The sequence below is a fragment of the Leptosomus discolor genome, chromosome 6, assembly GCF_034619465.1.
Source record: "Leptosomus discolor isolate bLepDis1 chromosome 6, bLepDis1.hap2, whole genome shotgun sequence".
In the NCBI taxonomy this organism is placed as follows: domain Eukaryota; kingdom Metazoa; phylum Chordata; class Aves; order Leptosomiformes; family Leptosomidae; genus Leptosomus; species Leptosomus discolor.
This window is the reverse complement of record NC_141396.1, coordinates 22,735,230-22,748,253: the sequence shown is the minus strand read 5'-3', so window position 1 is coordinate 22,748,253 and position 13,024 is coordinate 22,735,230. Positions and strand designations below refer to the sequence as shown.

Here is a 13,024-nt window from a genome sequence, read left to right as displayed (position 1 = left end):
TCCCAGCTTGGTTAAGTGATGCTCTGTCTTGTGTCTGATCTGTGCAGTTACCTTGTACTGTCTCTTCGCTGTGCATGCCAGGAGTCTGCCCTGCAGCCTTGCGCTCTGCCAGGTTACTCTTCTCTTTGGGTTTATTTTGCTTTGTTTAAACCATGCATTTGCCTATCTTTCACAGATCTCTTCATGTCTCCTCAACAAACTGGAGCTAAGTAGTGGGGAACAGCCCAAAGCACTGAAACAATTAGAGAGGGTATTGCTTTTTAAGAACCTGAAGGTCTCTCTCTCCCTTCTCCCTTCTTACCTTACTCCCTTCTTCCTTCTCTTGTAAACACCACCTGAGAGACAGTTCTGTTGTGTGCAGCAAATCTCCCTCCACTCATTTGACACAGCATGGCTTTTGGGGACAGTGCATGCAGCAATTGCTTTGCAGTGTTGTGGCTGCAGCTGTGGCAGGCTTGGGAGGGAAAGAGACCTTTGTTTTACTGCAGCATTCTGTCTTGGTGAGTACCACCTAAGACACCATCACAGCATCGTCTGAAGGAAGGGAGTGGGAGGGCATGGGCAAGATTTGAGTCCTCTCTGACAGCGAAAAACTGAAGAAAATAAACCTAAAAAATGTAGATTGCTCTCTGAAGGCTCAAGTGTTGTGTGTCCTAGCTGTTGATCTTGTTAATAGATCTAGCAGCATACCTGAGGAATCTCTTGACTCAGCATGCCTTAAACAGTTTTACTCAAGGTGACTATCTGAGCTTTATTACTTGGTACAGGGCCACAGAGTTCAATGCTCTCTAAAGCTTTTTTGAAGGAGGCTGCTGTACATTTTCAACATCTTTGGCCGTGTTTCTATTGAAATTAAATATGGTTCCCAGCACAGTATTTGCTAATGGGGGACGAGTGGGGCCAAACTGAATTATGAAATATGTTAGTCCCTACTAGTTTCCCTAGAAAATCCTTCTAAAGAAATATTGTAGGCCTGCAGATTGTCAGTTTTGGACCAATCACAGTAATCCTGAGAAACTAGCTTAGATGGGATCCTTCTCAGTTTTCATGTTGGTTTATAAACTTAATGTAGTTTTAGTTCTTGTCTGCTGTTAATTGGTCCAAAAGGAGCTGAACAGAACATTTAGAGATGCATTTGCCATTCTTTTGTCCTGTGTCTATGGTCAGGATAGGTTGGATAAGATGGTGGCTGGAGACTTGAAGATTTATGCAGTTACACAGAAGGAAAGGCTAAGAAATGTCTCCTTTTGCAGCAGAAAATGTGTAGCTAAACAGTGGGTTCTGCGGTGGGAGTCAGGAGGAATCTAAATCTGAGTTTTCACAGAATTTGAGGATGGGTTATGTTTATCGTTGCCTAAGATGTACAAATATGTTTCAGCAGATAAATATTATTAGTTGTTGCAGTACAGGCAGGTAGGTAAGTGAGATGACTGGACTGCATTGGTGTCTCCAGGACTTGGATCATGGAGTGCGTTCTCTCTGCATGCTTTTGTGTCTTGAACGCTACTTGGTGTGCTAACCAGTTCCATGCTGCATCTAGAATGAGCTCATGTTTTAGTATAATCACTTTAGTTACTAATCATTGGCCCCTGCCGTTTTCTCTTGAGGCTTACAGTATCTTATGGAAAAACAAACGAGTGCAGGTAAGGTGGCGTGTAGAAAATGAGATCTCATGGACCCTTTAAAAAGAATCTTGTAGTATTACATTTTTCTTCACCTTCCTAGACCTTAGCTGGAGTTTTATTGTTAAAACGTCATCTATCAAAGGAAGCATTTGGAGTTGTGTAATTTTTTTTTCTGCAATTTTGTATGCATGTTTCTTTACACAAAGGTAACTCAGATAAATATGGCGGAATCTGTACTGAGTTCCAAGATGAATGAACAATATCTCTGAGCTCCCTCTCTGATTTCTAAAGAACATTTTTAAAATACTAACCTCAGGTGTTTTTTTTTATTGTGGAAGTAGAGCTTAATCTAATCTGAAGGACAGTGACAATTAGGAAACTAATGCAACTATAATATCACTGAGCATTGGAGAGGGAGGGAGAATTTTAGATGATGTTTAAAATTCAGGATATTTTAATGATCTATTAAATGCCATTTACCTGCAGCATTTAGTCAAGAAGGCAACCTTAGGTTTAAAATCTCAGCCTATTAACATGCAACTAAGCTTTCTAGCAAAATCAGGAAATGCCTCGGTACTGAAGGTAAAAACACACATTAGAAATAGTTCTTTTAGTCAAAGACAAACTGTACAAGGTTGGTTTTGTACATTTTTGTACTAACAAAAAAAGCAAGAGGTCATGGGATTTTTACCTTTTAAGTCAATACAAAATACAGAATGAAAGATGTTACTTTGCTGTCCTTTGATACATGTATTGTTTTAGAATTACCAAACTCAGAGTTTGTTTGTCAAAACAACATATAGACCCTTGACCCTGGTGAAGTATTTCTATTAAGCATTTCTGTTTGCTTTTGCATTTTTTTTAAGCTATGCAATTGTCATTGTAGTTTGCTATCTTTTATTTATAGGAGATAGCGAAAGAAAAAAAAAAGGGCGGGGGATGGGGGATGATACGGGTAGTAGTCCTAGGTAATGCTAGTAGGTAATTTTATTAAAATTATTAAAAGGATACTTGTTCATGTAGAATGTGGACTACTGTATGGTATGAGATGGAAAAGACCTGCTGAGTAATCTCATTTGTCTGTTAAATTGACCAAAAAAACACCCCCAAAAACAAACCAAACAAACCTCCCCAACCTTCTTCCCTCCCCACCCCACCCCCACCCCTCCAAAAAAAACAACAACCCCAAAACACCAATCAAAACCAAATAAACTTAGATTCTTGTCTGAATGCTTTGTACTTTGATTACATGTTTGGGATTCAGCTGAGTGTTTTTGCTTGCCTGGCTAAATGATTTCCCATCCATGTGAAGCTCTTGTGACTCAGTCTCTGAACGATGGCACAGGTTCATCAAAGTTGTGACAGATGGGCGTATGTCTTATGCACCTCAAGAGGAGGAATTTTGGAGTTAATTTAAAGCACAAGACAATCACTGAAAATGGGTATTATGTTTGAGAAGTGCTTTTTCGAAAGGGCTGGTGTTGAACTGAGATGGTATTTGGTGTTGTGTGAAAGGGGAGATCAGAAATACTGATTAAACTGTCAGCTTGAACTTTCTGGTAGGATAGTTCAAAAGTTATATATTTCTCAGGAGCATGACTGAGGGTAAAAGGAGTGGAACCGACATGGTTAGCTCGTAGGAATATCTTGGCTCCATTTTGCTAATTCAATTCTGCACCCTGCTGTGCACACACCCCAGTTTTTATTAGCAAGTAACTTTTTACCTGGCGAGTCATGGCAACATGATATACTGTTATTTTGAAATTATGTGAAACAAACTTTCTTGAGTTTGACACATAATGCTTCCAGGTTTCCTTCCTACTTGAAGTAGTTTGGTACAATGAACCGTAAGTCTTCAGATTTATTTTATAAGTTATTGAAAAGGGAAAAAAATAAATATGATTACTTCTAGAATAGTTGGTAAGTAAAGTAAAACTACATGGTCTAATTAGTAGCTTAAGCCTTTAATGAATAAAACTTATTGGTAATATTTAAGGCTCAGAGATATTTTTAAATGGAAAGGGAAACTAACAGAGGTGAAACATTAGGAACTGGCAAGAATGAAAGACAACACATTTTATATAATCCTATGAAGTAGTCAATTGAAAGATGAGCGAGCTGACAATTTTTACATGAAAGTATTATGATCCATAAGCATTTTAAACCATTTTGAAATCTACAAAATTTTATTTTTAGCTGTGTGTTTGTCACATAAGTGTTTGTTAGAAGCTGTGATTTAGAAGGAGATTCTTGCTGCAAAATTTAGAAGAAATAGTGAGCAAAGTAATTCTGAATCATGTAAATTAACAAGCTCAAGGAAACTGTAGCGTAGCTAAAACTTGAGGATTAGTTGTCTTGTCAAACAAATAAAATTTGTGGTGCAAAGAAGTTTCATGAATGGTTTACTGCACTGGGACATAACATTTTCAGAAGCTGTGTTTAAATGAGAAAAATGTACAGAGTTAGAATTCTAGCTGGGAAAGAAACAGAAAAACAGTAGCAGAACCTGGAAAGTTTATTGGCATTTAAGAAGAGTAGTAGCTGGAAGTAGGCAAGTTGAAGAAAAAGGAAAAGACTAAAGAATATAGCTGTCTTCTGGAGAATTTAAGCCTGATGCTAGGCTTATAAGAAATAAGGAGTACTATAGCCTAAAATATAACTTAACTGTGATAAATTTACAAAAAGAATACCTAGTAGGGGCTGGTACTGAGACTTGCTGAATGGTTTCCTCTGCATGCAAGGTACCTGCTCAGTGGTTAAATTTTCACCCCAAATTGAAGAGGTCTGACAGCATCAGAAAAGCTGACTGCTGCTACCAAACCCAAGAGTAAGTGCAGTCCTAGACTTAGAGGAACTTACTTTAGAAGGAAGCTGTTTTCAGGCCTGCCGTTGTCCATGTGACTATCGTATTGTTTTGAGGAAGTTCTGAAGCATCCATGTGTGCCTGCAATAACAGCACAGTGCAGCAAGTGCCGCACAGTCTGCATTGCTCCTGCTGTCGTTCTTGCTTGCCTGATCAAAGATGTGTATAAGATCTAGAATTAGGATCCTGGTCGAGAAGGATGTCAAGGGTTAGGTTAGATTTAGATCTGAAGAGAAGTAATGACAGGAGTCAGGTGAAAGCAGAGTACGGTTTGTTTCTAAACCACTAGGGTGGTATTTGCAATGTGCACCAGGAGTGAGTGAGGTTTTAGAGAAACATTCATTAATAGTGAAAGATACCTGGAGGAAAGTAAACATTACATTGCTATGAAGATGAAGAGTGAATTGAGGCAAGGGGTGAGTGACAGAGCTGCAGGCTGCAGCATAGGGCTGGATGCTCAGCCTTCATGTGTAGATGGTGAAATTCTAATTGAACATCAAACATAACTAGTACTTGCTTATATACTTTAATTGATTCCCTTTAGAAGTCTGGAAACATTGGCAAAAGCAAAGAGATTTGATATGTGCCTGTAGGTCTAAGAATTCTTTATCCTAATGCAAAGCTAGCAGGTATTGATAGAGAAGAGGGAGGGCTGTGATAATTGAACTGTTAAGTATATGTTATAGCAGAGTAACTGCAGTAAATTGTCCCTTGATTCAGGCATGGAGTGTTGGCTAATATGTGGGGAGTGAGGGGCTGGTTTGCATGGTTTTGAGGTGCTGATTAATTTGTGTGATATGTTTAAGTGCTGTTGCCTGACTTTGAGGGGTTTGAGACAGCCTTTCTGGATTGGCTTGTGTCATCCATTGTGCTATGTGGTTTTGCTGTACTGATACTCTTAATGATTATTGGTTTTCAGTTGAAAATGAGAGCTGGAGGAATGAGTGAATCATCAAAATGGAAAAAGCAGAAGAGATCACCAAGGCCGCCTCGCCATGTAACTAGGGTCTCTCCTGGGACAGAACAACCAGCAGCCAATGCTAGTAACACTACAGGTGGGTTGAAATCTGTTTCCATAGACCAGACAGCATCTGTTCTAGAGATTTTTGTTTTGGGATCTGTCTTTATTTCATTTCTCTTAACATGTTTTGCATTAGATTTTGGTGGGGGTTTTTTTGTTTTTGTTTTTGTTTTTGTTTTTTTGATAGAACATACCATAGCTTTTCAGGTCCAGGAGAAAGAGTTTGAAGGAGATGGGATACATATTGATGGAGGACAGCATGGTCCTGTAGCTAGCTTGACAGCATTTCTCTGCCTTCAGAGTGCCTTACAGGGATAGTTTATACGAAAGGCAATGGGGACCTGGAGAGGTGGCTGAGGTTATGGGCAGCCACATGGTACAGAGGAGTTGGAGGATGCAGTAGGTACATGAAAGAGATTGAGAACAGGAACACTGGCAAGAGGAGAGCTAAGGGTAGTGGAGCTGGGGAGGTGGTTTCCTGCAACAGGAAATTGCTGACTCAAATGACATATTCTTCCCTGTGTTCCTGAGGAGTGTTCCAAAGGGTGTGGGTGTGGTGATAATGAGGGAAGAGCAAAGTGTATCTGGGGAAAATACACAAGTAGAACCGAGGGACGTGCAGAAATCTAGATATCAAGGATGGGTGAACGAACAGATCTCTCACTACAGATGTGAAGACTACAGATGTAAAGACTGAAAGTGTGTACCTACAGTCCAGGAAATTTGAATAAAAGGCTACACTGATTAAGGGATAGAGAAATAAAGGGTGCACTTACAGCTGCTATAGGAAGAATAGAGGCCTTGATATGGTAAGAAGGCACGAGAAGTTATGTAGGGAAAAAAGCTGAGGGAACAGCAAAAGTACCCAAAAGGAGATTATGTGCAGGCAACTAATGAGTATGCATGCATTAATCCTTTTTCATGTGCTTTGACTCAGCCTGCAGAAGGAATACAGTATGTGGCTAGTGCTGTGAGCTCAAGAATATAGTGTTGGGGGTTTCCATGTCATACTGTTGCATGGGAGTAAACTGAAGTGTTGTAACTGTTTTTATCCTCTCCTCTGGATAAATGAGTCCCCCTGGCTGCAAAGTACTCTGTCGTTTGTGCACTCTACATTTTGACAGCTCAGATGTAAACATTAACAGTGAAAGGAAGCAGACAGAAAAACAGAAACAATAGCTGTGTTAAGTACCTAGTTCTGACACTTACTCTGTGACAGGAGACTATTCAGCGTAGTGTGAATAATCCCAAGCGTGTTTCTACACAACAGTATGGTTGGTGAAAACTAAGCAAATAATCTGAGATCAAATTGCATATAACTTAGAACATCCATCCAGATGAGAAATCGTCTCTACATAAATCGTCATTATATTTAACTTCTCAAATAGGTGTTAATTCTGTTAAACAGCATTATAACTCCTGTTACATTTTAGAGAGAACACTGAATTGTGTTACAAAGCGTGTTATTAACTCTGACCTTGTAGTGCTAGGTAATGAATTAATGGTGCTTTTTAGGCCAGAATTGTGGCTTAGCGGGTGAAGATGATTTATGTAAATTGATCATGTATTCTGTTACATTTTTTAAAAAACAAGTAACGTCTTGCTACTTAAGGCATTTCCAAAAAACAAGTCAGCAATAAAAGACCACTGTGCAAAACCATACACATTTCACATGTAAATTCATAATGTAACTCTGGTTTGTGCCTTTATTAATGTGCCCTGCAGTATATCTTCTCTTTTTTTTAAATATTTGGTTTACCTTTTTTCAGTTCTCCTCAGAACCATGAGAGCTGCAAATATATGGGTTTCTTCTAAAGGAAAACTTAGATTCTTTGAGCATGGTCTCATATTTAGAAATAATAAAAATCCTTCACTGCTGCATTTCAGACCCGTTTGAATTCTATTGCAATTCCATTTGTTTAAGGAGAATTAAAGAAATAGATCTTGCCTTCCAATCAAGTTAAAATTCTCACTTTGAAGGAATGACTAGTTCTTGATGCAAGTCTTTAAAGTGGTTGTGATGTGTATCAAAGAGTAAAGTACAACTTTTGGACTATTTTTGGATTCGTTCTTAATTATGGAAACCTTCTGCACCCTTTATCTAACTGTGTGAATGACCTTATTTACTGAGTCTGTTAGATTCCAGCTATTGCATTTTAATTTGGAGAACTGCTAGTATCTCACCTGTTCATCTATTTAATTCATTAATACCTAGCAAAAGAGAGCTTAGTTTATCTGTGTTCTCTACATTAATGCTTAACTATCTGAGATAATTTGTAGTGTGAAGCAGTGATCAAAGTAATTCTTTGTTGCTGTATTCAATATATGAATTTGTGGTTGAGAGACAGAATAATATTGATCTTTTTGCTTCTGTTTCTCATCAGCAAGTGGAGTTACTTCCATAGATACTCCTTCTCCCAGCTCTTCTGGGAGCTCAGAAAATGTTTCATCTGCGGTCAGCCCTGCTACAGACAGTGGTTTGGAGTTGTCCTCACACACTACCTTCAAGGAAGACCTGACAGACTTGGACCAAGTCACTTCTTTGGGACTTAATGCAGGAATGCCTTCAAGTGAGGTCAAAGTCACTGAAAATCAAAATCAGCCAGAACTCCAGGTACTTGGTTATAATCTATAAAGAAAAGTTCCAACTCCCAGCATAATCAGTTGTGTGTTTAGCACACTTTCTTTCTGTCTCTCTTTTTGGTCATAGGGTATATATTCTATTTCAAGGCTTAGGGTCAGGATGAAACACTCTTCACTATAAGTGACTTGTAAATTCACAAACATTCATTCTGTGTTTTCTCTTGAGACCATCCCCATTGACTCGGAAATTATAACTGTGCAGCCCAACAATACACCTACATAGCTAGTTGTACTCCTGTTAATGGTATCATTAACCTTAATTAAAGGAGAAACTGTTAGAAGGGAAGCTGCAGAACACGTTTTATTATCTTTAGTGAATAATTTTACTTGAGTTTGTAGAAATTCAGCTGTTGGTGTTTGTGCATGTGTATTGCTGTTGCTGTGAAATATAACAAACGCGAACCAAGGTCTTTGTCAGTATATTTTCCTCTGTGTTGTCTCCACTTCACCTGCAACAGTAATACTGTTGAAAGGATGGATTAGAACTGCAGGGAACCTTTCAGAGCTGCAGATATTTTTGAATGGTGAAAATGCTAAGAAGGCGTAGGTAATGTGCTGAAATTATTTAGCATTTAGAACCAAAAAATGAGCCAAATCCTAAGCCTGGAGACAGTAAGAACTGATAGGTTATAGGAGTATCTTCAAAGTAAAGTCCTTAGTCTCGCAACCTGGAGTTTTGTAAAAAGATAAGAAGTGAAAGGGCAGAGAGAGCTGTGGATTATCTAGAGGAGCTCTTTTCTCTTAAATTTTATTTTCCTGCTCCCTTTCCATTAGTGACCTGTAGTTTTAATAGTTATAAATGAACTAAGTCTTTCTTTCAGCTTGTCTAGTGCTTGTTAACTCTTGGTTTGTTTTTTTCATTCTCAAATGACTGATATCAATGAAGAATGAAAGTCTGAGGGAGGAGAAGATCCAGTCAGCTTCTGTCGAGTCTATCCCTGAGGTCCTAGAGGAATGCACGTCTGTAGCAGAACATTCTGACTCTGCCTCAGTTCATGACATGGACTATGTAAATCCTAGAGGTGTACGTTTTACTCAGTCTTCCCAAAAAGAAGGTGAGAGGTGGGCAGTGTTGCCTTTCTCCTTTCTGCTATTCTGTTTCACTTTCTACTGAGATGGTGTTAAGCTCCTCTTCCTCAGCAGATCTGTAACAAATTTCGTTTGTAACACTTGTTAGACAACTGCAAAAATCAAAGTTAAGAGTGCTAATCTCTGGGGGTTTTTTGTTTTGGTTTGTTTTTTTTCCCTTTAGGAGCAGCACTGGTCCCATATGGGCTACCATGTATTAGAGAACTGTTCCGCTTTCTTATCTCACTCACCAACCCTCATGACCGCCACAACTCTGAAGTGATGATCCACATGGGGCTGCAGCTACTAACTGTTGCCCTGGAATCAGCACCCATTGCAAACTGCCAGTCCCTCTTGGGACTTGTGAAGGAGGAGTTGTGCCGGCACCTATTTCAAGTGAGTCTGGCTTATATTAGCATGGCATATAGCTCTTTGGAGTCAGATATTAATTTGCATTAAAGAGTCTTTTGTAATTTAGTATTCTGAGGTTTGACAGATCTCAGTCTTCAAATAAGCTCTCTGCTGCTTTGCAATGAGAATTCTGAATAGGACCACTGAAACAGTGCTCTTGCAAAGCCAGAGAGGTGGTTGTGTGCTATTTTTTTCAGACCAGGGCCAAGAAGGATGAAGGTGATTTGAATGAACTGTTATTGTGGGATAACACTGTGTTTTGATGTAATTATGAATGCGAATTACCAGCTTAGTAGGAAGCAGAACCTTTGGAGTACCAAGCTATTAATTGCACAAGGGCTGTCTCAGAGGCAGGTCTTCTCCCAAGTTCCTTCTCCGCTAAGAGGATCTGTGGACTTGGCAAAAGAACAAAGTTGTAGTAGGAAAAGTGTTACCTACCACAAGCAGAAGGGAATTAAGTATATTCATCCTCACTAGAAAAAAGTGAGACCAGGAGGTGGAATAAGGGATTGTTTTCTGAAATGCCATTGCTATGGGAGGCAATATGTGGATCTGGAGGCTGTTGTAGGTGATGCCTACAGTGCCACAGTACTGCTACCTAATAGTGCATAATGACTAGCCTTTGAAATTCTTAAAGGAATTTTTTTGTTTCTTGTTCAGCTACTGAGTGTTGAACGGCTCAATCTGTATGCAACCTCCCTCAGGGTATGCTTTCTTCTCTTTGAGAGCATGAGAGAGCATCTGAAATTCCAGCTGGAGGTGAGTTTTTTGAATATCACTGGGTGCCTAGTGATAGACTATTTGGCATCACTTAAGTGTATATAGCTAGGCAGTAAGATACAGTCTAAATATAAATTTACCTTTGTACAAATGACTCGGTGTGTACAGGTAGGCTGTGTAGGCCTTTTCTTGTTGGATAATAAAAAGTCTTTGAGAATGGTGTACTGCACTGCCTGTCTTCATACTGTTTTTTTTTAGAATGTTAAATCCAGGTACACTGAATGGTAGAACTAGTTGAAACCTTTTTACAACCTCCTTCAGAATGAGCCATCGTTAAAGATGGAGTGTCATGTGGGATGGTGAAGCTTAAATCTATTTCTGTAGTCCTCAAAGCTATTCACTGTCCTGCTTTTTTTTCTCTTTCCTTAAACTGAGCTGCCCTGTGTTTCTGCCAGATGTATGTCAAGAAGCTGATGGAAATAATCACTATGGAAAACCCAAAGATGCCCTATGAAATGAAGGAGATGGCTTTAGAAGCCATTGTTCAGCTGTGGAGGATTCCCAGTTTCGTGACCGAGCTCTACATTAACTATGACTGTGACTACTACTGTGCCAACCTCTTCGAGGAGCTCACAAAGCTGCTCTCCAAGGTGCTGGAGCACGGGCAGGGGGCTGCGGGCCCAGGCGGGAGGGGGCAGCGCGTGCCGAAGGGGAAGCTGGCAACTCGGACCCAGGTTAAACGCAGGTGCAGAACTTGAGAATGGGAGCGGTCAAACGATTTGGGATGATTAGTCTGTAGAGGGAAAGGCAGCCATTTAACATTTGGAAGCAGATGAGAAAAGAGTAGGCATGATGCTTTAATAATGTCAGAGCAGATAAACCATTAAGTATATGCTAGAAAGCTTTGTGTGAAAAGGTTATGGTTTTCCGTTGTATGCTTCAGGCTTCCCCAAGCTGTGGGGGAACCTTCCTTCCCCCGTTATGGTGAGAGAGGCATGAAAGTTGACTAATACTTACATTTTATTTCCCAGAATGCCTTCCCAGTTTCTGGACAGCTGTATACTGTCCATTTGCTGTCTCTGGAAGCATTGCTGACGGTGATAGATAGCACCGAGGCACATTGCAGGGCCAAAGTGCTGAGTAACATACATCAAGAGAAGGAAGTTGTCAAATCCAGCCCAGAAACCATGAACAGCGCCAAAGAAACAAGCAATAGTAAGACACCTCTTCTGATATTTTGACATTAAGCTTAGTCTCATGCTAAACTTGCAGATCTTGTTTTGGTAGCTGACATAATAAGCTCCTTAAATTTATGGTTTTAGTCTTCCTATTGCATGTTTTGTAACTACCGACTGATTTTAATAACGTTTCTATTTGTAAAATTTACAGATATTAAAATGTGCCCTTCATATGAAACTTTATATAAAGGCCCTGTCAAAACTGGCAGTCAAAACAGAAGGAGAGTATGCCATGAAATTTATATAGACAAAATACTGAGGATGTGGAGGAATTGCAGTTACTGGGGAGAACTTTCAATAAGCACATGTTCAGTTTAGAGTGATCAGTTCATTATTTCTCTGTTGCTAGTTTTTTGCTTATGGGTTTGTTTATGTGTGGATTTCTTGTTGTTTTGTTTTGGCTTTGTTTGTTGTTGTTGTTTTTAAACTTCTGCAGGTAATGAGAGAGTACTCAGTGAGGGAAAATCTTCCAGTGCAGTCTCAGAGCCAGCTGGGGCATGTCCTCCCACCAGTGGGTGCCTTATGGCTGACCAGATGAAGGAGGGCTGCATGGAATTGGAAGGAGGAAGTGAGGCAGGTAATAGTCTCCGCAGTGCCCTGACACTCTTGAGTGTGTGTATGCTGATAATGGTCCTGGTATTTGCTGACTGGTCCTGCTGTACTGTAGACTGCTGTAGCTATTGTGTGTTCAAAATTATAAGGAGATAATGTGATGAATATTTGTTTATTATATGTGTGCTATATATGCCGACTAACTGTTGCATTTCTTCTGGGAGGGGTATAGATCTGGTGGGTTGATTTGGGGCAAAAGTGTGTGAAATTCATACCAGTGATTAGTATTTTTAAGGTAGTTAAGAGCCATCCAGGGGATCAGTAATGTAGGTAGTCAAAATAGCCAGAAAATGCAATCTTGTGGGTATGCGAAATTGTCCAGGACAGGAAGCTACTATGCAATTATGCTGAAGATGATGTGGGTGGGAGGAATGTAGTAATTGAGTAGTAGGAGTGCAACTGCCGTTTGCAGGGCAGCACATTGCAGCAAGACTTCATGACTGAAAGTTACGATGGGACACTATAGTGAGCTGAATGCTACTCTGGGGATAGGTTTGACTGTAATGATGTTTCGTCCTTCTAGCTGAGAAGAGTATCCCTAGGAAGCCTACTCGATTCTCCTGTATCCTTCCAAGCCCTCAGGAACTTATGCAGATTAAGAACAAAAAAAAGGTATGATTTGTAATACACTACAAATGGATCTTTGAGTGTTTTCCTTGTTTCCCATCCCATGTGGGCTTTGCATGATTGGTCATATCTTAGAAATTTTGAGTTCTAGTCTCTGCTGATGAGAATTAAATAGTCACTGAAAATTTTGCTACGCTGCAGAGACAGCAGTGATTATAATCTGTCTGGTTTAGTTGTGCTAAAAGTTGCAAGAGGT

At 39.7% G+C, this 13,024-nt stretch overlaps 1 protein-coding gene across 5 annotated transcripts in view; it reads left to right on the top strand.

Annotated features, from left to right (window-relative positions):
* The window catches only part of GBF1 (golgi brefeldin A resistant guanine nucleotide exchange factor 1), a 104,746-nt gene that overhangs the window by 66,893 nt on the left and 24,829 nt on the right, over nucleotides 1–13,024 (top strand). The window contains exons 8-18 of one of the 5 annotated variants that reach the window (XM_086466962.1): nucleotides 176–250; nucleotides 1,608–1,643; nucleotides 5,408–5,543; nucleotides 7,894–8,123; nucleotides 9,039–9,207; nucleotides 9,405–9,616; nucleotides 10,292–10,390; nucleotides 10,807–11,001; nucleotides 11,383–11,566; nucleotides 12,026–12,166; nucleotides 12,725–12,813. In XM_086466962.1, the coding sequence (XP_086323088.1) occupies nucleotides 176–250; nucleotides 1,608–1,643; nucleotides 5,408–5,543; nucleotides 7,894–8,123; nucleotides 9,039–9,207; nucleotides 9,405–9,616; nucleotides 10,292–10,390; nucleotides 10,807–11,001; nucleotides 11,383–11,566; nucleotides 12,026–12,166; nucleotides 12,725–12,813 (1,566 nt within the window). Of the gene's footprint in view, nucleotides 1–175; nucleotides 251–1,607; nucleotides 1,644–5,407; nucleotides 5,554–7,893; nucleotides 8,124–9,038; nucleotides 9,208–9,404; nucleotides 9,617–10,291; nucleotides 10,391–10,806; nucleotides 11,002–11,382; nucleotides 11,567–12,025; nucleotides 12,167–12,724; nucleotides 12,814–13,024 lie in introns of all 5 variants that reach the window. The other 4 variants (XM_086466964.1, XM_086466963.1, XM_086466965.1 and 1 more) reach the window with 4 other exon arrangements.